Below are 27,759 nucleotides of genomic sequence, written 5' to 3' on the forward strand. Positions count from 1 at the left end.
GGGTCTGATAGACGGGAAGGCGTCTCTGTGCTTCGTAACGCGTAATTTTGAACTTCGTAGCTGTTAATTTGAAAGTAAACTTTAATAAGAAATGAAGCTTCTTTGTTAGTGTCGGAGGAGACTGTGAACACAGAGACTTTGCAGGTAAGAGGATTTATAAACCGGAATAAATGTTAACAGTAAAAAGAAAAACTAAACAAAACAAAGAAAAAACCCACAATAGTTTAGTGCATCTTGTTTCTTAAATATATTCTATAATCCGTTTTTTTTGTTTTTGTGTTTAATCCAGTCTGTTGTATGCTAGTTTACCTGTTGCGATGACGTCATCTAAAGGCGATCACCTCAGTTGTGCTGATTCAAGCCTCCGCATTGTTTTGGGTCATACATGTGAGAGAAAGGAAGACCTGATTTCAGAATAAAAGCATGATCTGGTCTATGTGAATTCAAGATTAACCATGAAAAATAATTCATATATGACTTTTCGTAGTTTTTTCCTTTGAAATCCAAAATCAGAAATATTTAAAACGGAGTGGGCAACACTGGAAGAGTGTACACTTTAATCCAATGAGAAATTAGTCTGTGGGAACAGAAAGGCTCACAGCTTTAGAAATGAACAGTAAACCGCTTATTCAAGGTATTTTTTTTTACTATGAAAGCTTGATTCAGACTGATTTGAAACTGAGGGGGTAATGCTATGACAGTTTGTGCTGTTAGTCCAAAGTGAAATTAGACTGTGGAAACCATAGACAGTATAAAAGATGGACATGACTACTGTGAAGTCACCCACTGCCGTCACCATCTTGCTTTCCAAAAACCATGTGTGTGTTGTGGAAGGTTGGGTCTGACTTGCACTCTCATTGGCCTGTGAGCCTATTGTGGTCAGTGAACCTACAGTTAAATTGTACAGATATTCCTCTATTTTGAAACATGGTGTGACCAAGATTTACATAGCAGACTTAATGATTCATTTCACGGGTGGTCTTTGTCCTCAAAGCTTGGGTCCTCTACCAGAGGCCTGGGAGCTTGAAGGTCCTGCACAGTATCTGTTCCCAGGACCCCGCTCTTCTGGACAGAGATCTTGGATGTTGTTCATGGAAACTGTTGGAGCCATTCTCCCAGTTTGGGGGTCACTGTCCCGAGTGTTCGGATTACCACAGGGACCACTGTTACTTTCCCCTTCCACATCCTTTCTAGCTCCTCGCTGAGCCCTTGGTATCTATTGAGCTTTCTTCCTTCTTCTTGATGTTGCCATCACGTGTCCATCACTACAGCTTTCTTCCTTTGCTTGTTTACCACTACTACTCTACCCTCCCAGTACCACTGCCCTCTGTTATTCTCAACCACCCTTGGGGGTTTATCCCGTTTTGATCTCTGGAACAATCTGTTTGCCTGGGTTTTTCTGTGGGTTCTCCGGTTTCCTTCCACAGTCCAAAGACATGCAGTTAGTGGGGTTAGGTTAACCGGTGATTCTAAATTGCCCATAGGTGTGCATGTGATTGTGAATGTTTGTCTGTCTCTCTGTATTAGCTCTGCGACAGGCTGGTGAGCTGTATAGGGTGTACCCTGCCTCTTGCCGTTTCACAGCTGGGGTAGGCTCCAACCCCGTGTAGCCCTGAAAAGAATAAACAGAAGAGAATGGATGGATGGAATTTAACAGATTTTTTTTTTTTTTGTGACTTGAGGTGCAATAAACCTGGTATGCTTTCTCATATAATGTTTCATTTTAAAGTTACAGTGTGTAAAGTTTTCACTGTTAGATTTCAACAGCTTGCAGATTAAAGTCAGCTGAGTTCTGTTTTCTTACCCCTCCCAGTTCAAGTGCATAATTCTAGCTACGGTGGCTGCTATGTTTTAGTCAGCCAAGAGAAATCAAAAATGTTAAATTTAGAGTGTACCTCATAATGGCCTCAGCCTGCCAGTGTTTCTGTTACCGGATCTGGATCCGCCCCAGAGTTTTTTTCCTATCTGTCAGTCCACTGTTTACCAAAGCTGTCAATGCCGGGTGAGAAGCCTCCACCTTTATTTACTCTGGAGGAGGCTGTAAAACTTTGTGAAACACGGCACCAACACGGGTCAGTGAGTCAGAGAAGCTCATTTCCGACTGATACAGAGGTGAGTTATTGAGATATGCTCAACTTTTTGTCAGTAGGTCTGCTGTTTTTCCTGCTGTTTTTCCTGAGGTTCACAGTGATAATGAAACTGTCTTTGAAAGGGAGGTAACTGTTGGGCTGTGACATGTAATGAATAAACTCATGAGAATGTAATCAGACTGTTTATCACTGGAACAGTGATTTTTAGGACACGCAAGCCGAACATTAACTGGCACCACAAGGTGGGCACCCAACTTTGTGAATGCGATAACTCATGAACAAGGTGATGTAGAATGTTTAATTTGATACCATAGGTGCATCTACTAAGAACCTTGGACAAGTTTGAATCTTGGTGACCTTGACCTCAAGGTCAAAGGTCAAATTTACTAAAAATCTTGTCAACACTATAGTTTAAAACCATGCCACAAGTGCATTTACTCAGGAAGGATATCATACAGGCTTCTCATACTGATAGTATATCTGCGTCTACTGACAGTCTCTGACACTTTGGAATTTGGCAGCCTTGTTACAATTCATGCATTTTTAAAATTTTATTTATTTTATAGTTATTTTTCATGTGTTTAAATAGACCTTTGACAAAGCAGGCAATGAATCACTGTTTGGTCATGTGCACTGTCATAGCAATGCAGGAAAGAATACACTGTGATTAAGAGAGCATTCATATATTAAGGCTTAATAAAATATATTTACTTCTGGTCACACAGGTATTTTGAGGTGACTCAGGCAGGGATTTTTTAAAACATTGATAAGCATGTGTGGAGACATGTAAAATGTGGGTTTTTAAGTGCGTGTGAAGGTTACTTAGTTTTGCCAATAAAAAATTATGACCAGTGGGTCTGAAAGTTACCTGGCAGGGTAACTGAAAATGAAGATTTTTTGAGGCTAGTCAACTAACAGCACTCATTTTAATTATGGGGTTAGAAGGACATATTTTTGTGGTCCTGCATGCACTAATAAACATGTCAGTTACAGTTGACAGTATAGTTATAATCTTGAACATCTGGCGAAAGATGCAAAAGAAAAAGTAACACAAAAATCACTGCTTGGTCATTTAAAGTCCACAACTTTCTGTGGTGTCAGTTATTGCACACAGACTGATCATATACATCACCTCCCATATGCCAAGAACCATTGGATTTCAACCTGAAAAAATCACAACAAACGGTCACCTGAAGAGAGCACCTTGAGGTGACTGTTTGTTGTGATTTGGTGCTATATGAATAAAATTGAATTGAATTGAATGCATGCATGTTTGAGATAAAAATACAACTAATATTCCAGTAATTTGTCTTTTCATTTTGTGACCACCCATCAAAAATAGCATTTTGGGATGGATAAAGTGGGTCTAAGAATTGGTGGATGCAGCAGCTCATCTGATTAGACACTGTAGTAAATCAACTTTCAATATTATTTCTGTGGCATATAACACATAAAAGCTAACATGTTATTGGGTTGAGCAGAATATTAGTCAGAAACCCCTATGATCATAAAGGAATGTCCAACTATAGTTCTTACCATATAATGCCAGTTGCAGAAAGTGACAGTGTTCTCGGTGGTTTTATTATGTTTTTAGCATTTCTTGTTCCTGTTCTTACTGAGCCATTTGCTTTTGAATTGATAAGGTGAATAAAGCCACTGATGCTCATTTGCACCCCGTTAAGATCTACTGAGACCTGTAATTATGTGTTCTAGTACTTCCAGGGGATTCATTCCACCTAAAGATTCTACTGCCAGGAGGCAGAGGGGAGCACAGGTGGCCGTGACTATTTTTAATACAGTTGCTGTCAAGCACCGGACAGGATATAGTTTAAAATGTGGATCCTATTAAAATATATTGTTTTTCAACAGGCTTGTGTACATGGGGCTGAAACAGCAATGCATCCCAAAAAATTAATATTCAAATTCAACCCACCAGTATTAATAACACACTCAGGTGACAATGAAGTGGTATGAGGGGGTCCCCTTCAAGGCTGGGGGTGGCCCTGCAAACAATCCTCATATTTTAAATGAGTCAAAGTCAACTAAAGGCAACGTTTATTTCTATAGCACACATATAGCACAGGTTATAATTTCAGTTACCTGTTTGACAAAAGAGATCATGATATTAGCACTACTAACTTGAAGTGACTTAATAGGGATGTTACATTTTATGAATGTGTGCATTTGCACGGGGCATCTCGGTTGCGTGGTGGTTAGCACTGCTGCCTCACAGCTGGAATAACATCTAGACGGCCTGGGTTTGATTCCACCTTGGCCCGGGCCTCTCGCTGTGTGGAGATTGTTCTCCCCGCATCTGCGTGGGTTTCCTCCAGGTACTCTGGTTTCCTCCCACAGTCCAAAGACATGCAGTTACTGAGGTTAGGTTAATTGGTCACTCTAAATTGCCCATAGGTGTGAGTGAGAGTGTGACTGGTTGTCTGTCTCTCTGTGTTAGCCCTGCCACAGGCTGGCGACCTGTACAGTGTACCCTGCCTCTTGCCTTATGTCAGCTGGGATAGGCTAAAGCCCCCCCACGACCCCAAACAGGATAATCAGAAGAGAATGGATGGATGGATGCATTTGCATGAGCTACTTTATCCATCTTTTGCAAAATGTTAATGTGCCCATGTTATACTCATTTATTCTACTGAACAGAAAATGAGGGCCTTATTTTGTCTTTCTGGACCTTCTTATGCTTAGAACTTCATGCATTTCAGTATTATGTTATTAAGGATTAGGTGTGACCTATTTACAAGAAAAAATGTAATTAAAGAAATTTCATCACATTCATGCAAAAAACAAAGTACATTTAATGCTATTTGTGTGCAGTAGATGCCATTTCAGCCTTTGAGCAATTCTCTATGTGGCCTGCGTCAGGTTAAGCAGATCCAGTTTAGCTGTGACCTTTGTGCAGATGAATGAGGTCAGTGAGACCTGCAGCCTGGATGATGACATGGTGGATGGAGACCTGGGTGATGGGATGGGAGTCAGAACAGCACCCAGCTCCACGAGGTCGAAGAGTGAAAGCTTTGCTGGTCCATCAGAGAATCTGCTGCTCAAAACAGAGCTGCTGAAGTGCAGCAGTCGAGCAGGAGAGGCAGACTGGCTTCCTGCAATGAAGACGGCAGAGACACAGCAGAGAGCCCGTTGGAAGCTGCCGCACTTCGGTAAGATTATCTGACGTGTGTATCTTACTGAGACATAGAAGACACAAAAGAATATGTGCACCATAGCAACAAATTTTACCCTTTTCAATTATAACTGGCTAACCAATTAAATGCATGGAACTCTTTGCCAGTCATCCAGATGTGTTCAGTTAACACAGAATAACACCAACTCAGAAGTTGATGCTTCAAATACCTTTGAACTGACCATATTGAAAACATTATCTTTAAAAAAGAGCCGCTTCTGTGTTTGTGTAGGCTCTCTTGTTGACCTCTCCAAAGATGAACTGAAAGAAAGACTACAGGAAGCAACTGAGGTAGGAAGAAAGTAGCTGATGTAACTAATGTGTGCCAAGTTGATCATATCCTGGCAAACTGTAACAGTGCTTCTGGTATGTTGACAGATGATAGATGTATTGGGCTGTGAGCTGGATGTAACGCACCGCTACCTTGAAGGAAAATATGAAGCTCTGAAGATTCTGCAGGGCAAGGTAGAGCAACACACACACACACACACACACACACACACACACACACACACACACACACACACACACACACACACATACACACTAATGTTGCAACTTACAGTAGCTAGATTAACAGTTTTACACTCTATTAACAGTATGTTATTTCTATTCTATTCTAAGGTTGTCACTTGCACCAGCACACAAACTGTGCATTATTGGCAAATTGTACATAAAGTATCAAAAGTAAACGCATTTATTCTGCAGAAAAATGTTCCCCATTAGTGTTACATGGATCAGTACTATTGCTGCAAACAAACAACCGCCTATGAGCAAGCACTTTGTGAGGGCAGGAAGGAAAAACTCCCCTTTAATAGGCTCAGGGAGGGGCAGCCATCTGCTGTGACCACTTGGGGGGTGAGGGTAAAAATTGGTCCTAGCGCAGAACCCTGTGGAACTCAAGTAATATACATAAACTGGAGTCTATCTGATAGATATGACTCAAACTACTCAGCGCAGTTCCTTTAATACCTACAGTGTGTTCTAGTCTCTGTAATAAAATATCAGCAGTATTGAACACTGCACTGAGGCCTAGCAAGACAAGCACAGAGATGAGTCTGCTGTCAGAGGCCATCATTTGTAACCTTCACTAATGCTGTTTCTGTACTCTGATCAATCATGACTGAAACTTCAAATAGACTGTTCCTCTGCAGATGATCATTTAGCTGGTTTGCAACTACTCTTAACATTTCTCATTTTATATTCTGTATATTGACAAATAAAGGCATTCTATTCTATTCTATTAAGATTTTTTTTTAGATAAAAGGAAATTTGGAGATTGGCCTATAATTAACTAAGACAGCTGGGTTAGATGATGGCTTAAAGGTTTAGGTTGTAAACCATTAAGTAATGGTTTTATTACTCCCACCTTAAAGGCCTGTGGTACATAGCCAATTAATAAAGATAGATTAATCATGTTTAAGATTATTGGTAGGACTTATTTTGGCAGTCTTGTAGGATACCATGATGAACCACCACCATCCCATGACTGTGAACCAGGATTTGTACCATTAACATTTCCTCAACTGTCTCCCATTTATTTTTTTAATTAATTTATTTTTTGTTTGTTTGAGCTGTGCAGTTTTATAGTAACACAAAATCATACTTGTCTATAATCAAAGTTTCTGTCTTTATCTTGGCAACCCTTCACAAGAGGCTATTTTGGTAACAACAGAAATTCTCTGTATAGAGATACTCTCTTCTCTTCTCTGCATATGAAATACCATGATATGATTTTACTTTCTGATCTCTGCTGTCCTTTTACTCACCGCATAGCCACGATAAGCTGAACTATGCTTATTCCATAATTCCAGACTTTAACTTTGCTAATATTTCATATTTTCCATACTCTCTTGAGGTTTGCTCCCAGATCCATCACTCCCCTCCCACTCTCCCTTCCACTCACAGTCCAGTTCCTGACATTCACTGTCCGCGATCCAGTCTTGTAGTCTTTAACTGAAAAAAAAAAAAATGATCAAAAGCCAATACTGCAATCAAACAGTCAAAACAATTTTTGAAATAAGAGGAAGGTTGGAAATTGGTCTATAATTGGCTAAGACAGCTGGATGAAGTGAAGGCTTTTTAACTCATGGTTTAATTACAGCCCACTTGAAAGCATCTTAACAGAAACTGATCATATTTAGAATATAAGCATTATTTATGGTAAGACTTCTTTGAACAGTCTTGTAGGAATGGGGTATAATAGACACAATGATGTTTGGAAGAAATTATTGAAGTTAGTTCAGACAGATTAATAAAACAGTGTCTAAATAATTAACATTTATTCAAGGCCACAGGTTTATTCATTATCCACAGAGGCAATGAGAGGAACCTATGTGGCCTTTGTGTTTGAAATGAAAAGATAGAGATCGCTTTCACTCTGCTTTTAGTTGTCTATTTTTAGAGTTCACTGTACAAGCAGTGCTTGCCTTGCTTGCCCTGATGTAACACCATTGGCGAAAAGTGTGTGCACTAATGCATGTAATGTATATATGACCAGTATGACACCTTTGATGAACACCTCAGTATGAGGTGTTGAAACAGTTTCCTTCAGTCAGATGGGGGAACCAGTTTCTGTGGTAATGAACTGTGATAAAAAATCCTGTAGAAATCAGTTGATGACTAAAAACTGTATTCTTCACAGGCCATTCTTGACAAAGCCACGACTCACACTAAAAGTCTGCTGCAGAAAAGTGAAGAGAAAGCCAAAGCTCTGGAAAAGGTAACATGATTCATGTTTATAAAAACAACTCAAATAAGGGCTGGAAGGACTTGGTCTGCAGCTATTTCCTGCTCAATATCCATGAACTAACTAATCTTTTCCTGTTTAAGATAAACACAGCGCAACTGTATTTCTAGTAGAGTTGGGCTTTATGTTCGCTGCTGCAGTTTCATGCTTTCGTGGGAAACTCTGTGCTTGGAGCTGAATCCTGCTTGCTTGAAGCAACTGACTTTTTACTGTTTCAATATTATAATAATAATGTGACTGGTCACTGTTTCCACGTTTCCATTAGTACCTACTCAGTGCGGGTCGGCTTGACCCGCCATGGTCTTGTTTTGTTTGAATTGCAATTGAGTACCATCTCAGTGTGGGTGGAGTCGATATAGCAGCGCCAGCAGTAGTCTCTTTATGTAATTTGTATGTGACTTAAAACACAACACAATGGATGAGATAGAGTCAAGCTAACATAGCGAAGGCCAGTTTACTATACTTGTACTTATGGTAACAATTACTATAATAACCCTTTATTGGCTGTGAAGTGCAGTTTCTCAGCTTTCAGAAACCGTATTAATTTTTCCGATAGGAAAAACTGCCGCATAATTACGGTAATTTAAATTTCCTTTGATCAGCCACCTCAGTGCTTGGTGTTAACCAGCTGTTTCTCAGCTAGTAGGGGCAGGTAATGGGTTCTTCAGCGGTGATCGCCTGGAAGTACAGGGTTAAAATATGTATGCTGTGTGCGTTTCAGATGGCTTTCTTGTTGAAAAACTACCACTGCAAACTGTCGGTCTGGGCGTTGAACCGAGCCTCCCGGTGCTTTGCGTGCCTCCATTTCTTACTGTCGGGTTTTTTAAAATGGCGCGGTTGATTCTGGTGGAGTAGTCGCTCTCATGACTCAACTAGTGATGACAGTCCCTGGCCAATCAGTGGCAATGTTTTTCCGCATGACATTTTCGGATCGCTTGGAACCCCGGCTGAGTGGGTACTAAAAAAAGTACCTGGTACCAGGTACTAATGGAAATGCCTACAAACTGTTGAGCCGTGCTGAGTAGACACTGATAGAAACCCGGGATTTGATAGACAGTTCAGGTTACTGCATTAAACCGAGTTACAACACCGTAGCAGCAACATAAGAGCTGTTTTAAACTGAATTTGTTTACAGTTTGGAAAATAAATGTTGCACAATAAACTATCAGCAGTTATTGTTTGCTGTGTTGCGGTGGAAATACTCACAGCTGTCACTGGATTGTACGAAGGCGTATTAGAGCCACATTGAGAAAAAAAATGTAAATTGTGCATTTTAGGAATAAGGTCAAAATTTCGAGAAGAAAGTTGAAATACTATTTTGAGAAAAAAGTCAAAATTTGGATATTAAAGATGTCGTTTCAGGTCAAACAACTGCCACAACACGTCTGCTATGCCCTCTCCAAACTGTCTTGTGTAGATAAGTTAGCGAAACTACAATTTAGAATTTGTTATTGTAACAAGGAAATTATTTCTCTTTTAGTACATAAACACGATGTAGTGATAAGTATGAGGACGTTAAAGAGATGGTGCAGAAAGTTGCATCTGCTCTTGATGTGTATTACAGATCAACTCTTTCATAGTGATTTTTGATTTATTCATAAAAGGATACAAAGGCAAATATTTTATTTTGATTCTATTTAACCCTTTAACACTGGGTGATTGCCACTGTACTTTACTTCAGTAAATGTTTATTTTTACTGTACATATACTGTAGTATTACTATGTTTATATAGGTCTAGGATTTAGGATAGGATCCTTCTTTCACAACTGTAAAAAGTTGATAATCAGCATTTGATAAGAGCTCAGATTAATTTTACTAATAACCACAGATCTGAGAACCTACTAGAAACATCTCTTTAATATTATGTTTTTTATGAACACTATTAAGATTTGTAAATAAACAAATATATAAACTTATCAAGCTAAAATATGAAAAGAAAATTAAATAAAATTGTATGAGAAATATTTTAGCAGTGAGAGCAGATGACAGATAGATGTGTGGCATTTCCCTGTGGTCTGCAGGTCCAGATCAGAGTGATGGATGTGATGAATCTACAGCAGACATAACTAAAGTTAATGTGCTGGTTAGCTGCTCAGAAATAACTGCAAGCAATAAAAACTTAGCATACTGTGCACGCATCAGCTGCAAGTATGGTGTGTAAAATAGTTATAAAACTCTTTAGATTTACACAAAATGTTACCAACAACCTTAACTGTTTTATCAGACACAACCTCTGGTTTTAAAGATTTATTCAGCATTAAAGTAGTGCAGGGACAGTTGGGGGTGAGCATCTGGTGGTCAGGCCTTAGCCAACAGGGGCTGGCTGGGCGTAGCCCAAAGAAGTTACATGATTTCACCCTCCTGTGGGTCCACCACCTACAGGAGGGTCCGTAGGGGCTTGGGAGGCAGTCAGCAGCAAAGGCTCAGATTGCAAAACTAGCTTGTGGTATATGGAATGTTATTTTTCTGGAGCCTGAACTGGTGCATGAAGTTGATTAAATGCTGACTAGATATAGTTGGACTCACCCCAATGCACAGCTTGGGCTCTGGAACCAGCTTCCTGGAGAGGGACTGGAGTCTGTTCCACTCTGGAGTTGCCCTAGGTGAGAGGCGGCAGGGTGGGTATCCTTGTATCCCCTCGGCTTTGCTGCCTGCACATTGTAGTTTTCACTGTTGACCGAGAGAGTTGCTTCCCTGTTCCTTTGGGCCAGGGAACAGGTCCTGACTGTTATGGTAAATGGTAAATGGACTAGCTGTTATATAGCGCTTTTCTACTCAGTATGAGCACTCAAAGCGCTATTACAACATGTTTACATTCACCCATGCACTCCCATTCATACAAGCACTTCCATATTTACTAAGCTAAGTGCTTTTTAATTAACTATCATTCACACACATTCATACTCCGACGGGACGGTCGGAGAGCAACTTGGGGTTAAGTATCTTGCCCAAGGATACATTGGCATGTAGCCTGGAGTAGCCAGGAATCGAACCGCTGACCTTCTGATCAGTAGGTGACCTGCTCTACCTACTGAGCTACAGCCACCCCAACATGTTGTCACATGTTGCAGTCATGCGGCGAATGACAGTTCAGATTACCCAGCCTTCTCAGAGTCACCCAGAGGTGGGTATATTTGTATTCCCATGGTTCACTACCTGCATGTTAGGGTTTTCCCCAGTTGGCAAGAGAGTTACTTCCCTTTGGCTCAGAGAGCAGGTCCCAACTGTGGTTTGTGCCTGTGTGCTGAACAGCAGTTCGGAGTACCCAGCTTTCTTAGAGTCGCTGATTAGGGTGCTGAAGAGTGCACCATCTGGCAACTCCATCATTCTGCTGTTGAATTGTGATTGGGAGGAACGGCCTGCCAGAGTGCTGTTCTGTTATTGGATTTCTGTGCTAACCACAGTTTGTCCATAACAAACACATTGTTCAAGCAAAAGGGTGTTCATAAGTACACGTGTCACCAAGGCATCCTAGGTTGAAGATAAATGATGATTGAGTTTAGTAATCTTATTATCAGATCTGTGGCCATATGTCTTGGGCACTTGGGTGAAGAAAGGACCTGAGCTGTCAACTGATCACCACCTGGTGGGGAGTTGGATCAGGTGTTGGTGGGAGATGCTGGGCAGGCCTGGTGTACCCAAATGTATAGTGCGGGTGCACTGGGAATGTCAGGCAGAGGCCTCAGTCCAGAAGATCTTCAATTCTCACCTCTGGCATAACTTCAACAGCATTCCGAGGGAGGCTGGGGACATTGAATCTAAGTGGACCATTTTCTGCACCTCCGCTACTTAGGTGGCTGCAAGCTGGTTGGTGCTTGTCATGGTGTTAATCCCTGAACCAGATGGTGGATACTGGAGGTGAAGGGAGCCGTCGGGCTCAAGAAGGAGCTTTATTGGGCTGGGTTAGCCTGTGGGACTTCAGAGGCAGCTGACCTGTACGGGCAGGCCAAGTGGAGTGCGGTTTTGGCAGTAGCTGAAGCAAAAACTCAGGTGTGGGAGGAGTTTGGTGAGACCATGGAACAAGACTTAGAGTCACTTCTGGCATCAGATAACTCCGGAAGGGGACATGGTGCTCTACTCACATGGTGTATATTGCAGGTGGAGTACTGCTGACTTCAGCTGAGGATATAGTCAGGTGGAGGAAGGAAAACTCTGAGGATCTCCTTAATCTCACTGACACCTACTGTAGAGAAAGCAGAGTCTGAGGAAGAGGGGGGGGTTACTCACCTATCACTGGACATGAGGTGACTGCTGTAGTGACTGCTCAGTGGCATGGCCCCTGGGGTGGATGAGGTTCACTCTGAGTTTCTAAGATTGGGTGTAGCGGTGCAGTGAGCTCATAGACAGTATAAGGACAATATAAAGCTGGTATAAAGGTGTAATTCTGGGAGTGAATCTAATCAGCACTACTTCTTCAATCTGCCATTGGTACATGCCGTGCAGAGGCCTGTCCTTCCATGATGGTTCCTGTTCTTCTGCCTCTTCTTTCTTCTTCCAGGTCATACTTGGCACAGATGTTCCTGTATACTATGCTGGCCACTTGGTTATGGCGTTCCATGTATGTCCTGCCTGCTAGCATCTTGCACCCTGCTGTTATGTGCTGAATTTTCTCAGGGGCATCTCTGCACAGTGTGCACCTGGGGTTTTGCCTGGTGTGGTAGACCCTAGCCTCTGTTGATCTTGTGCTTAGAGCTTGTTCTTGTGTTGCCATGATTAGCGCCTCTGTGCTGTCTGTCAGTCCAGCTTTGTCCATCCATTGGCAGGATTTTTCTATGTCAGCCACTTCTTCGATCTGCTGGTGGTACATGCCATGGAGTGGCCTTTCCTTCCATGATGGTTCCTGTTCTTGCTCCTCTTCTTTCTTGGTTTTCTGCTGCCTGAGGTACTCACGAAGCACATGATCCTTTGTGGCCATCTTCCTGATGTATTCATGGATCTTTGTTGTTTCATCTAGGATAGTGGTTCTGACACTCACTAGTCCTCGGCCTCCTTTCTTCCACTTAGCGTGCAGTCTCAGGGTGCTGGATTTGGGGTGAAACCCTCCATGCATGGTAAGGAGCTTTCTTCTCTTGATGTCAGTGGCTTCTATTTCCTCCTTTGGCCAGCTTATTATCCCAGCAGGGTATCTGACAACTGGCAGGGCGTAGGTGTTGATTGCCCAGGTCTTGTTCTTCCCAATCAGCTGACTCTTCAGAACTTGCCTTAATCTCGACAGGTACTTGGAGATTGCAGCTTTCCTAGCAGCCTCTTCATGGTTCTCATTTGCCTGTGGGATTCCAAGGTACTTGTAGCTGTCTTCAGTGTCTGCAATGTTGCCGTCTGGTAGTGCAATCCCCTCAGTTCTGACTACCTTCCCTCTCTTTGTTACCATCCGACTGCACTTCTCCAGTCTTAATGACATTCCAGTGTCATTGCTGTAGGTCCTAGTAGTGTGGATCAGTGAATCGATATCTCGTTCACTCTTAGCATACAGCTTGATGTCATCCATGTAGAGGAGGTGGCTGATAGTTGCTCCATTTTGTAGTCCGTATCCATAGCCAGTCTTGTCAATGATCTGGCTGAGGGGATTCAGGCTTATGCAGAACAGCAGCGAGGACAGAGCATCTCCTTGGTAAATCCCGTGCTTGATGGTGACGTGTGCAGTGGGCTTGAAGTTGGCCTCTAGTGTTGTTTTCTACATCCCCATTGAGTTTTTGATGAAGGCTCTTAGGGTTCTGTTGATCTTGTACAGTTCTAGGTATTCCAGGATCCATGTGTGTGGTATTGAGTCATAGGCTTTCTTGTAGTCAATCCAGGCAGTGCACAGGTTGGTCAATCTGGTCTTACAGTCTTGAGTGACTGCTCTATCTACCAGTACCTGGTGTTTTGGTCCTCTGGTCTCTCTGCCAATTCCTTTCTGGGTCCCGCTTATGTATTGTGCCACGTGCCTACTCATCTTAGCTGCTATGATGCCTGACAGGAGTTTCCATGTTGTACTGAGGCAGGTTATTGGCTGGTAGTTGGATGGGACCGGTCCCTTCTAGAGTTTCTTGGGGATCAGGACCATCCAGCCTAAACTCAGTCATTCTGGGTGTGTCTTAGCCTCTAGCAGCTGGTTCATTTGTGCCTTTAGGCATTCATGGAGTGCATTTAACTTCTTTAGTGAGTAGGTGTGTATCAGGTCTGGTGCTGTCCAACTCTTTATATGTGAGACTCTTTCTTTGATGTCTGCCACTGTGATGGTTACTGGAGCCTGTTCAGGGAGGTTGCTGTGGTCTTCTCTTAGACCCACTAGCCACTGAACATTGGTGTTGTGTGACGCATCCTTCTCCCATATGCTCTTCCAGTATTGCTCCATCTCCAGCCTTGGTGGGGGTGCTGTTCTCCTATTGTTCCCCTGCCACTGAGAGTACACTTTAGATGGTTCAGCGGAGAAGATCTGGTTTATTCTCCTGGCTTCCACCTTAGCCATGATCTTATCTTTCAGGTCAGCTACTCTGGTATTCAGAGTACTAGTTGTTATAATTGGGCCTTGGTACCCAATCTCGAAGTGTGGGGATGATGAAATCTCCCCCCTGACCTGTCGTCCTGGCTCCCCTTTCCTGTAGCATTTGTGTTGTACCTCGTCAATCTCTAGTTGTGATAGCAGTTGCTTCCTCCTTATGTTGGAACACTGAGCTACGAGTTGTTTCAATGCCAGTTTGTATGTTGGTTTTCGAAGAATCCATAGGTCCCAGATCCTCTCCATGTAACCCATTTCACTGGGATTACATGTGTAGTAGCATTTCAACAGTTCCTGGTTCTCATCTGCTGTCCGTTTATGCCATAACCTTCTAGTTCCAGTAGCCCACTTATTGTCAGTATGCCCTGGTTCCTCAACACCAGTCGTGGACCTTGTTAATCCGGGCGACGGTAGTCGTGTATCTCTCCCTCATATTCCGAGGTAGGTTAGGATAACACGGGGACCCTTTCTGGATGTATGCCCTGGCCAGGATTCGAATTCCCGACCTCCTGTTCCAATGTATATCACATAGTTTTGCTACCTACGTGCTGTCTGTATCCAGCCAATCATGTACAGTCCAGTGCAAGAACATATCATACTATCAAACTAATCTTTTTTCAAATATCCATGTTAGCTAATTGACACTTACTATCAGAGTGGATTTTTAGATTGTCAAAACCAGCCTTAAATGTATTTGGACCTATTGTTAAAGAAGCTTCATTAAGTCAAGGACACTCTGAAACAACAAGAAAAGTGTATCTGTAAGTGTATTACTCTTACCAGACACTGACATCATTGGAGCATCAAAAACTGTATGTAATTTATGTAGGTGATTAGATTATATATTGAAAACAATTTAGAATCTGCAGATAATGATCAGCTTCTATCTCTTGCAGGAGGTGAACAGTTTACAATGGGAGCTCAGCTTCCTTCAGGTGCAGATGAAGAAATCTGAGCAGTCCTGGGAGTGTAAATACAACAGGTCAGATTTACTGTCTACACACTACTCTGGATAATCACTAAAATTGTACTGCAACCTTATTGTTGCTATTTTTATGATCAGAATGTCAAGTGAGAACAAGATTCTGACTAACAGCCTGCAGGAAATAGAGAGTGAGAACCAGCAGCTCCGAGCAGAAAATTCTGGTGAGTACTAAATGATGAGTCATTTTTAGGTTACCCGGACATGTCTGTCTGTATTAAATGTGATGCTGATCTTTTTGCAAATCAATGCAGGGGGTTAACGTGTGTGTGTGTGTGTGCGTGTGCGTGTGTGCGTGTGTGTGCAGCCTTAAGTCAGCAGTACTTGGAGCTTCTCTCCATGCTGAATGTGAAGGAGCAGAGAATTTACCAAGCAACCAAACCTCAATACAGCCTAAAGAGTGAGTCAAGCGTCCTAGAGGTGAGAATTGATGATTTGGAGGTTGGTTGGGAGAATGGCACCCTGTTTAGGGGATGGGACTTTTTTCAAGGTCATTTTCACTAATAGATCATAAAATCTGCTTGCTTTAAGACCTTTAAACATTTGTGGTGATTTGAATCCGCTTTGCTGCTACAGCTCATCTGTTTTCCAGCTCTGACTCAGTGACACAATAAGTCACAAATGCACATCTCTGAAATTGCTGCCAACTCATTTACTAGAGTGGAGCACTTTATCGTATAGTTGCATATAAAAACAGCGGCCGCTTTTTCATCCTCCAGCAGCTTAATTTTGCATGCAATAGTATGTTTAGGAATGGACTAAGACCACCTGAACAGCTACTGAGCAGTGGTTTTGGTCCCCACTTTAGTGCGATTGCTGTTTAAAGCTGTTTGAATTTACCGTACTAAAAAGCACAGGAGCGAGTACGCTGTTAAGGTTGTGGGTAATTTGAGTGGATACATGGCAGTAGTTGGTAATGATAAAAGTTGGTTTTCAGTATTTTGACCACCTACGGTGTTATTTAGAAATCTGTGCCATGCAAGCATAAACAACCCCATCCCAATAATAAAACCTTTACACTCTTTTCCTTAAGCAGAGGTCTCATGACACTGAATGTATGTGCAGTCACACCGAGAATAGAATATCTTGCCACTGGTCTTTCATAGGCACAACAAAAGTAAGTTTGCAGCCACCCAACTTAATGCAATAAAGCAATAAATAAGATAAATAGAACAATTAAATTGTTATGCAATCATAAATGGTACTGTAGCAGGAGACTCCATGACCACAGATCCACCTCTGTACAGATACAGAGTAGAGAATCCAGAGAGTCTGGATTACCAGGCTTAGCAGCTCACAAACCTGTTTTACCAAATAACAAGAGAAGTTGATTAGGAGATGCACAGCCGGTGAGTTGGTGTGCCAGTCCCTTCACCAGGCACTGCCTGAACCGCTCTGCTCCACTCCACAGCTGAGCTAAAACCACACTCTGCTACCATGGATCCAAACACCTCAAATCTAACAACACAGTGTATTAAATACTATGTTAGTGCCTGTACGATGGCTATTGGTTACAACATCTGTAACTGTTGTAGTTATAAATATTGAAAATCATATGCAAAGAGTAGCATAGAATGAATGGGATTTACTACAATAAAGTTTGTGTACATACTGCCGAGGGCCAGCGCAAAGGAGGCTATGGAGGAGCTTTACAACATCAGCACATAGCTCCAGCAAACATCCAGATGGAACTGACTGAACTCCAGTGTAACGGCACAGAGGGCAAAGTATGACTCTGTGGGGCCTGTGCAGTCCACTCAATTCATCCCTGACATGACCCCCAACTCCGTCTACACGCTGCTCGAAAGCTCTTCATGTTTGGTAGCACAGACCTGTGTGAGCAATTTTCTCTGTGATGACGATGAACAAAAACCACACAAAGAAGTCGTCTTGCTGATGCACATCTCCACACCATCCTGAGAGCTTCCACAGCTCAGAGCCCAACCCCAAATATAAATGAACCTGCAGCAAGAAAAGATGCCTGATGTTGTTTTTGAAGAAAAATATAATTTTATATTTTATTTAATGTGTTGCGGGAAAAAGTTGCTATATTCTGGCCATTCAAATTAATATTCCTAATTAAAATATTTTCAGTTTTAACCTGTTCAATAAATGTCAATCCTGTTCGGCCTGTGAATTAGACTGTTTTCAATTTTGGCCCATTCTGTGATTGAGTTTGATACTCCTGCCCTACAGTTTGCCTACAAGGTAAACTGTTCCAGTGAGAATGCCATCTCCACCACACTCCACCTCATCCTGTCCCACATGGAGGATAGAGACACCTACACCAGAATCTCCTTCATTGACTTCCGTTCGGCATTTAATGCTATAATTCCACAGCGACTGCGGAAGAAGCTGAGGTTACTGGACATGGACACTGGCATTTGCAACTGGGTCCTCAGCTTCCTGATGCAGTGGCAGCAGACAGTCAGGGTGGGAAAAAGAACATCCAGCTCCATCATGGTGAACACAGGTTCCCCTCAGGGTTGTGTCCAGAGCCCCCTCCTGTTCAGTCTGCTTACCTCTGAATAAGTATGCAGACGACATGACTGTGGTGAGCCTCATTAAGAACATTAAGAACAATAATGAGGCTGCATACAGAATGGAGGTGGAGCAGTTGACATCATGGTGCAACCTATTCTTTAACATAGAAAACCAAAGGGGATGGTGATGGATTTCATGAAACCTGGCAGACAGGCCTACAATCCTCTAACCATTAATGGGGGGGATGCTATGGAGAGGGTCAGCAGTGTCAAGTTTCTTGGAGTCCACTGGACAGAGATCTTGACCATCATCAAGAAGGTCCAACAGTGGCTCCACCCACTTAGGAGAATCAGGAAGGCACTGTTGAGAGTATTCTGACCTATAGCCTCACCTCCTGGTTTGGCAGCTGTAAGAACTAATGAAAAACATCAGCTGAATAGGCTGGTGAAGATGGCCACAAGGATCATAGGGGCCCTCCTCCCTTCGCTGCTGGACATCAACAGACAGCGCTGCATCTGTAGGGTGTCAGATATCCTAAAAGACCCTAACCACGCATCTCACAGCCTGTTCTCCCTGCTACCATCTCAGAGAAGGTTGAGGAGTATCAGCTGTAGATCCAGCAGACTTTTCAACAGCTTCTTCCCTCAGGCTTTGAGACAAACTGTGACTGGGAACCTTCTTTTAACAACTGCATAATCTGTTTTTCATAATCTTAATTGCACAGTACAGCATATGCACTTCAACACTTAGGCTCTCGTTACTCAGTGTGAATGCTGCTGGCTGCTGGCCTTATTGCTGTTTTTATATCTTAGTATATCTATATTTTAGTTAGATTGGGTTTTTACCTTTAGTTGCACTTATTTGCGCTGCTTCATTCCAGGTGAAACACATTTCATTTCATTGTACCGTGCAACTGCAGAAATGACAATAAAGAATCTTGAACTTAAAGAATCTTGAAATTATATAGTACTAGTTAATATATCATTAACTAGTACTTGTAGTGAGTAGTATTCTTTCTAATCCTCCGTGTTTGTTTTCTAGCTGACTGTACTTGGGGCTTGCCAGTGTCTGGGTGCTACTGAAGCTTGTCCATGCAGTCGGACTGCTGCTGCCACCAGGAAACAGCTTGTCCAGTTACAACAGGAGGTAAACTTCATTTAATGCTGTCACTGTGCCAAGTTCCATCTTTTTTATTTTGCAATAAAGATGAGATGTAAAATCCATCCATCCATTTTCTGCTGCGTATCCGGGTTTGGGATGCAGGAGCAGCAATCTTAGCAGAGATGCTCAGATCTCCCTTTCCTCCACCACCTCCTCCTCTGGAGGGGGTACTGAGACATAATCTGTTTGGTGAACTGGGATTTGCCCTGGTACCTCCTCATCTTGAATATGTTGGGAAAAAATAAACAAAACAAAAAACAACACGAAAAACAAAACAACCCCCCATTGTGATAAGGGGGGGTGTTAAATCTGCTTAGACAGAACTATATTTAGATAATCCTTCCTGAGGAAATGCAGTTTGTAAGCCTGTCATATCACAGCACATGATTTCAGTGGCTCAGATTGAATGTTTATTTATAATACAGTCAGGAATTCTGTGTAGGAAATGACTGCCTGGAGTCATGTAGATATCACTGAATAATCAAGTTTGCTTCTTTGTGTAGACTTTCAGCCCTTTATTGCAGCAGCTTCTGATTCTGATTTGTCTTTGGTAAGTGAAAGGCATCCTCATGTGACTGACTCAGAAATTGCAGAACATTTCAACTTCTTTACATTCTTGGGTTGCTTTTGAAGCATGTTATTTTTGATGTGTGAAGTGATACCCAATCAACTTCACTACATGTACTTGAGTCTGTGCAAATAATCTTCTGATAACTTCTTGTTATCAGTATAATAATAATAATAATAAAAATCCCAGCTCGCGGTCTTTTTGCCCTCCAAGCTCAGGTCCTCTACCAGAGGCCTGGGAGCTTGAGTGTCCTGCGCTGTATCTTAGCTGCTCCCAGGATTGCGCTCTTCAGGACAGAGATCTCGGATGTCGTTCCAGGAATGTGCTGGAGCCACTCCCCCAGTTTGGGGTCACTGCCCCGAGTGTTCTGATTACCACGGGGACCACTGTTATCTTCCCCTTCCACATCCTTTCCAGTTTCTCTCTGAGCCCTTGGTATTTATCAAGCTTCTCATGTTCCTTCTTCTTGATGTTACCGTCACTTGGTATTGCAACGTTTTTCACTACGACCTTCTTCCTTTCTTTGTCCACCACTACGATGTCCGGTTGGTTAGCCATCAAGTTTGTCTGTCTGTACCTGGATGTCCCACAGGATCTTAGCTCTGTTGTTCTCAACCACCCTTGGGGGTGTATCCCATTTTGACCTCGGGACTTCCAGGTGTTCCTGTATACTATGCCGGCCACTTGGTTATGGTGTTCCATGTATGCCCTGCCTGCTAGCATCTTGCACCCAGCTGTTATGTGCTGGATTGTATCAGGGGCATCTCTGCACAGTCTGCACCTGGGGTCTTGCCTGGTGTGGTACACCCCAGCCTCTATTGATCTTGTGCTCAGACCTTGTTCCTGTGCTGTCATGATTAGTGCCTCTGTGCTGTCTGTCAGTCCAGCTTTGTCCAGCTATTGGTAGGATTTTTCTATGTCAGCCACTTCTTCGATCTGCCGGTGGTACATGCCATGCAGAGGCCTATCTTTCCATGATGGTTCCTATTCTTCCGCCTCTTCTTTCTGGGGTTTCTGCTTCCTGAGGTACTAACTAAGCACATGATCCTTTGTGGCCATCTTCCTGATGTATTCATGGATCTTTGTTGTTTCATCTAGCATAGTGGTTCTGACACTCACTAGTCCTCGGCCTCCTTTCTTCCACTTAGAGTACAATTTCAGGGTGCTGGATTTGGGGTGAAATTCTCCAAGCATGGTAAGGAGCTTTCTTGTCTTGATGTCAGTGGCTTCTATTTCTTCCTTTGGCCAGCTTATTATCCCAGCAGGGTATCTGACAACTGGCAGGGCATAGATGTTGATCGCCCAGATCTTGTTCTTCCCATTCAGCTGACTCTTTAATACTTGCCTTACTCTTTGCAGGTGCTCAGAGGTTGCAGCTTTCCTAGCAGCCTCTTCATGGTTCCCATTTGCCTGTGGGATTCCAGGGTACTTGTAGTTGTCCTCAATCTCTGCAATGTTGCCTTCTGGTAGTGTAATCTCCTCAGTTCTGACTACTTTTCCTCTATTAGGTACCATCCGACTGCTCTTCTCCAGTCTTAATGACATTCCAGTGTCATTGCTGTAGATCCTGGTGGTGTGGATCAGTGAATCGATATCTCGTTCACTCTTGGAATACAGCTTGATGTCATTGAAGTTCAACCGACTGGTTTCAGTGATAGTCGTGGTAGGGATTGTCCATAGTGCTGCATTTGCATCTTCTAGTAGACTTTCAGAGGGTACTTCACGTAGTCTTGGTAGTTGGCGTCAAGGGGTCCGGTACTCCTTCTTAGCCATGATCTTATCTTTCAGGTCAGCTGCTGTTGTATTTGGTGTACTGGTTGTTGTTACTGGGGCTTAGTACCCAATCTCAGAGTGTGGGGATGATGAAATCTCCTCCCTGACCTGTTGTCCTGGCTCCCCCTTGCCATAGCATTTGTGTTGTACCTCATCAATCTCTAGTTGCAATAGCAGTTGCTTCCTTCGTATGTAAGACCCGACTGACCAACCTGTGCACCGCCTGGATTGACTACAAGAAAGCCTATGACTCCATGCCGCACACATGGATCCTTGAATGCCTAGAACTGTATAAGATCAATTATACTGGATTTGGGGTTTTCATTAGTTGTCAGTTATAATAATCAAAATTTAAAGAAACAAACATTTGAAATATATCAGTCTGTGTGTAATGAATGAATATAATACACAAGTTTCACTTTTTGAATGGAATTACTGAAATAAATAAAATGTTTCATGATATTCTAAGTTTATGACCAGCACCTGTGTGTGTGTGTGTGTGTGTGTGTGTGTGTGTGTGTGTGTGTGTGTGTGTGTGTGTGTGTGTCTAATGGACGTTTCTGCCCATAAAAAGGGAGTTTTTCATTCCCATTGTTGGCAAGTGCTTGCTCATAGGGGATTGTTTGATTGTTGTGTTTTCTATTAATGTAGGGTCTTGAGGCGACTGTTTGGTGTTATTTGGCGCTATACAAATAAAATTGAATTGAACTGAACATTGTGCCTTAGAGAGGCTAGTTCTTGTCTAATGTCCATCTTATGTTTGTTTTTGAATGCTCTTCTCTGAGGCTCCATTTCTTTCTTGGCTTGAATACTGGACTTTGTCTGATTTCTGTGGCTTCTACGCTCAGCGGCCCCAGGCATCACTTTAATTGTGTCAGTATCTTTAGGTCATTTGTTTTTGTGGGGGAATTTTTACAACTGACTCAGATGAGCTTTTAATTATATGTCCAAACCCTCCACCATCTTACTGGAAGTCTCCAACTCTTGTTTTTTAAAGTCATTAAAGATGTGTGCTGCATAATCATTTTATAAGTATAAAAATAAAATCTTTTTGCCATGTTTCTAAAGTCATGGCAAAATTGTTTTAATCCTCCAGCAATAAATTTTTTTTTTATGATGAATGTTATTAAGTTGTTAGAGAGCTTACCTGATTACCTGAGTTTATTGTGTAAAGTGTGTTTTGTAAAAAGCTTGTTGTGTTTGTGTGCATGTTTGAGTTATTGTGTTGTTTTGTTAGGCTGTTATATATCTCTGTGTAAGCTGTCATGGTGCACTGTCACAGTGCAAAGCTCTCTTTTTTTTTTTTTTTTTTTGGAACCCAGGAAAAATAGCTACTGTATTGCTAATGTTTGTCATGGCAGCTAATTGTGTGTTTTCCAGCTGGATGCACAGCATTCAAGGAAAGAAGAGGCCTTAATGGTTGCAGATGCTTTTCGTATCGCCTTTGAACAGCAGCTGAGGAAACGAAGTGAAGACTTCCTGCTGCTGGCTGAGACCAATATTCAAAAATCAAATCACTGTAAAGCTGAAGGCAAGTCTGCTGTTAACATGGAACGCTACACTAACTGGGTGGTTAGCTTACCTTATCTCACAGGGCATTCATCATAAATTTCTGAAACTAAATACCAGGTGTAGACCTCACTATAAAAGGCGTTTTGATTTAAACAGTAATTCACAGATTTACCACAATATAACACTTACTATATCACTTGTTATAGCACTCACACTGTTAAAAGTGCAGTAAATGAAATTTATTCTGCTGAATGCCGAATCTTTTTTCTAGGTCCCAAATTACAGGAATAATGTACTGTGCAAATGTTTGATGCACTGTATTTTAAAAGTTTTTTATATGCCTGTTTTTTGTATACCCATATGCATGGATGTTATGTCATGGGTACACAGCTTATGACTAAGGGAAGGTTGGGATTGTGTATGGGGTCACTGGGGTCAAGATCAGGGTTGATACAGTGCAATGGGCATATTTTATCCTGCTAGGCATTGCTCTTGTTCATATGATATATAAAATTATAATTGATTTTTTTTTTGCCAATTAATTTCATACAACTAGAGTAAACAGAGTAAAACATTTTTCCTTATATTGTCTTTTCTCTTTAGGTGCCAACAGGAGTCCTTTAATAAGTGTAAGCAAGAAGCTGAAGGCGTTGCTGCCTTCCAGTTTGGAGATAAAAATGCGTGATGAACTTTTAGAGACTCTCTACAGACTACAGGACTTGGTTAGTATCTTGTCTAATATCTTCAAGACATCACAATAAAGAGATTGAGATCCTTCTGTTTCATCTGCCTCTATTTTCACTACTGACCAGATTTGTCAAGAAAAAATTATGATGATGAAATCATTTTTTTTTTTAAAAATATCAGTTTGTTAAAATTTTTTTATTGTTGTTTGCTGGGAATAATTTTAGTGAAGCCTTGAGTTTTGTGGTTGTCCACAGAGAAGTAAGTTCTACTCTGCATCTGTTTTTACTGGCATGCAAACAGTGCAGAGTGTAAAAGAAAAACCCTGAAAACAAAACATGTTGAACAGGTTTCTTCATCATTAAACTTTGTTCTCACATTAAATGGGTGCATTATCTTTCTGCATCTGCTCAGCTGTTGTGTCTCCAGCTTTCTGTGTTGGTGTTTGGAGCAGAGTTACCGCTTAACTTGTGAATTCTAAAATGTTTTTCAGTAACTTATTAATTCGCTTGTTAGAGCTAAAGCCCTGTCTACACAGGAAATGGCAGTGACCACAGAAAGTTAGTGGCATCAGTGATTGCAAACAGTGATGGACCAAATAAGTGCTGGTGATGCGAAGTAGGCAGGTCCTAAGTTAAAATTTTCTCACCTTCAAGATTTAAATGACTACGAATGAGAGCGCAGGATACCAGTGATTAACATGTGACAGGGTTACCCAGGCAGCTGGTCCACTGCTGACCAACCTTCAGCAACAAAGTGATGTACAACAAGTGAATTGCTTTTTTTGTGGATGGGGCTTAAGACGTGTAAGGAAGGCTGTTTTCTGAGCATGATTTTTCTTTTTTTATACTGATGGTGTATTTTCTGGTGTAGCTGAATGACAAGGAGGAGGCCCTGGCCCACCAGAGGAAGGTGAGCATCATGTTAGCCCACAGTGCTGATGAGTTGCAGAGACAGTTGCATCTGGGTTCAAATTACCAGCTGCAGGACCCACCAGAATCTACGATTCAACTGAAGCAACCACAAGATCCATCAGGAAACCAGAGCCATTCTCAGAAAACATCTGACACATCAGAGTCTGAGGAACGAACGGCATCCATGTGCAAAGTCCAAAACCAGCTAAACCGAGAGCTGCCAGCTTCCCAGCTGCAGCAAGGACAACCGCCACATCTTTCAGAGTCCAGGACAGAAACAGAGGAGGTGTAAGGCTCACCACAGACTAACATCCAGCTGCTGCACAACTACAAGAGCTACAACTGTGAAATCCACAGTTCAGACCAGTTGGAGCCCTGATCTGTCCACATGAAGCATGACACTGATGAAGAATCTCTGAGGTATCTAAAGGATCTGCACAGCATGTTAACACAAAGCTAGTGAAGGACCCATAATGATGTTAATGGCCCCTTTAAGTAGAATGTATGCCAACCCCAGCTAAGCAGCCAGAGCCTGATCTTCAGCAGGTCACAGAAGCAGTCAGACTTCTAGAGTTATGGACTCCATTGTCAACATGGCTCTACTGTATAGTGGCAATCGTGAAGTATTTTTTGGGCAGGTTTTCAGCTGTGCTGTTGGCTTTGTGTTAATACTTAAACAGAAAGATCTTGTGTGTGTCAGTGGGACTCCTAGCCTAAAGTTTATATTATTAACAGATAATCATGTGAAAATGGATCTCATGTTTCTTAATTCAGGGAGTAATTAATGACCATAATGCATTACTTTTTAAAAAAAGTAACGAGAAACGTGTAATACATTATGTTTTAAAGACATTACTGACGAGGCAGGTGTAGGAAGATGATAATTAGTGAAATCAAAATGTTGTCGTAGTGCAGTAAAAGCTTCCAAACAAATGTTACACAACACATAATGACACAGAGAAGGAGAGAATGGAAAACCGTCCTCTCTGACTTTCATTTACATTAACTCACTCTTCCACAGTTTGCTGTTTAGTCAAAAACTATTATTAACAAAAGCTGCTGGTGTAGCAAAAAGTTGACCCTTTGGTATTAGCTTCCTCCGTGCTGTCACCTCTCCTGCTGTCACCGATGGCTTAGTAAATGACTAAACTGACTGTAGCTTGGCTCGTTGTTACTGACTTTCTGAGTCAGGATGGGATCGATATCAGATTCAAATATCAGACTGGTGGATCTGAAGTCAATATAGACAACCAGCCAAATTAGACAATCGTCTTTTCTGTAGCTTACAAATACATTTTTCTATCTTAGATTTTAAAAGTTCACATTATACACACATAGCAAGAAGATCCGAGTGTCCACTATTAATTTCCCAAGCCATATGAAGAACCTCTTAAATTCATGTTAACAGCTTGGTTCATTTTTCATAGCGAAAAAAAGGTCATGTTTTGTTTTTTTTCTCTAAAGCAAAGTTTATGTGGTTCATGTCTGCCTGTTGATATGTGAGGTGTTTTAGGAAGAACAATGGGTGAAAGAATGGATGTTTACATGTTTTAACTGACTGATCTTTTCCTAACCCCATCTGCACTATATGGACTAAAGTATGGACCACACCTCTTTGAATTCAGATATTTTCAGTCCCATTGCCCCAGGTGTATACCATCAAGCACCTAGGCAGGCCTGCTGCCTTTATATTACTGAAGAATGGGTTATTCTAAAGAGCTCACTGAATTTGAATGTGGTACTGTAATAGGATTCTACCATTGCAGCAAAAAAGTTCGTGAAATTTCTTCCCTCCTAAATATTCTATGATTAGGTGTATGTGGTATTATTGTAAAGTGAGAGTATTTAGGAAGTACAGCAAGTCAGCATGAAATGGCCAATCACATAAAGTTACTGAGCAGGGTAACCAAGTGCGGTGGTGCATATTGTGTAAAACTTGGCATCTCGCTGCTCACTCAGTGACTGCAGAGTTCTAAACCACATGCCAGGAGCTTCATGACACGGGTTTCATGGCCGAGCAGCTCCTGTAAGTGTAATGTGTAGGTGGATCCGTACTTTTGTCCATATAGTTCATCACCAACCAGTACAGCTTGTAAAGCCTGCTGTGGTTTCTTTATATTTCTCAGCTTTGGCTCTACAAAGCCAAAGTTACTGTCCTGACTGAAACAGAAGTGGCCCTCCAATCTCATTATACATTCTGTGTAACAAATAAAGGCATTGTATTCTATTCTATTCTGTTCTATATAAACACAATTACCATCAAAAAATTAATTAGGCAATTTGCCAGCCCTGTTTTTTTTTTAAACGTATTTCTTTTTTATTGTTTGTTTTGAATAGTAAAATAATCTACTTGGAAAATGTTCCTTTAACAATAAAAGAGGAACTGTACTATGACTAGCATGCTGTGACTCAATTGTTTTACCCTGCTGTATTTTTACAACTATTTCAGCCATTCAGCCAGCTGCTGTGACATTTACATTACAAGACCAGATGCTTTATAAATTGCAGAAGGTGTTGTTCTGGTTTCATTCTAGACTTACATTCATGAATATGAACACGGAGGGTTTACGCCAAGGTGCTCAAAAACATGGAGGCCAGGAGGCCAGCTGTGCAGGCTTTCTTCCCAGAATGAAGGGAAGAGAAGAGTATGGAGAAGAAAAGGCACAGCTCATGGGCCGAAACCCACCACATCATCTGTGGGACATATATGGGTGCCAGTGGATCCTGGTCACTGGTGTTTGTTGATGATGTCACTGCTGATAGAACTAGCAGAATGAAATCTGAAGTATACAGGACTATACTCTGCTCAGATTCAGCTAATGGCTGCAAAAGTGATTGGACAATGCTTCATATTGTAAATAGCTAATTATCCAAAGCAACCCAAGAGCTTCTCAAGACAAAGGAATGGAATATTCTTCAGTGGCCAAGCCAGCCACCTAATCCCAGTAGAGCATGCTTTTCAGTTACTGAAGACAGAGACTCAAAAAGCAGCTTAAGGGAGAACATCTCAAAGGAGGAAGTGAAGCATTTGGTTATGAACAAGGCTTCTAGACTTCAAGCAGTCACATAAATAAATAAAATAACAAAAAACAAAACAACAACTGGAAATGTCCCATTTACAGAAGTATTCAGATCCTGTATTATGGCATTTGCAGCTTAGAACTGGTGAT

General features: G+C 41.8%; 1 protein-coding gene across 2 annotated transcripts; it reads left to right on the top strand.

Annotated features, from left to right (window-relative positions):
* Nucleotides 1–26,885, top strand: ccdc125 (coiled-coil domain containing 125). 2 transcript variants are annotated; one of them, XM_030723632.1, is made up of 12 exons: nt 1–144; nt 5,005–5,257; nt 5,513–5,571; nt 5,659–5,745; nt 7,925–8,002; nt 15,408–15,493; nt 15,575–15,657; nt 15,801–15,913; nt 19,019–19,123; nt 22,860–23,010; nt 23,595–23,713; nt 24,549–26,885. In XM_030723632.1, exons 2-12 carry the CDS (start codon nt 5,005–5,007, stop codon nt 24,879–24,881), a joined length of 1,467 nt encoding a protein of 488 aa, XP_030579492.1. In that variant the 5' UTR covers nt 1–144; the 3' UTR covers nt 24,882–26,885. The 2 variants fall into 2 exon arrangements, with proteins under 2 accessions (XP_030579492.1, XP_030579494.1); XM_030723634.1 differs by lacking the exon at nt 1–144 and adding an exon at nt 2,085–2,112.
* The last annotated feature ends 874 nt before the right edge of the window (nt 26,886–27,759 follow it).

The sequence above is a fragment of the Archocentrus centrarchus genome, unplaced genomic scaffold (assembly GCF_007364275.1).
Source record: "Archocentrus centrarchus isolate MPI-CPG fArcCen1 unplaced genomic scaffold, fArcCen1 scaffold_26_ctg1, whole genome shotgun sequence".
Taxonomy (NCBI): domain Eukaryota; kingdom Metazoa; phylum Chordata; class Actinopteri; order Cichliformes; family Cichlidae; genus Archocentrus; species Archocentrus centrarchus.

Excerpts from the sequence above, each read along its gene's own strand:
- ccdc125 (XM_030723632.1), top strand. The coding sequence starts at position 5,005 with ATGAATGAGGTCAGTGAGACCTGCAGCCTGGATGATGACATGGTGGAT. Across the intron at positions 8,003-15,407 it reads AAGCCAAAGCTCTGGAAAAG|GAGGTGAACAGTTTACAATG; the intron begins GTAACATGATTC and ends TATCTCTTGCAG. Across the intron at positions 19,124-22,859 it reads TTGTCCAGTTACAACAGGAG|CTGGATGCACAGCATTCAAG; the intron begins GTAAACTTCATT and ends TGTGTTTTCCAG.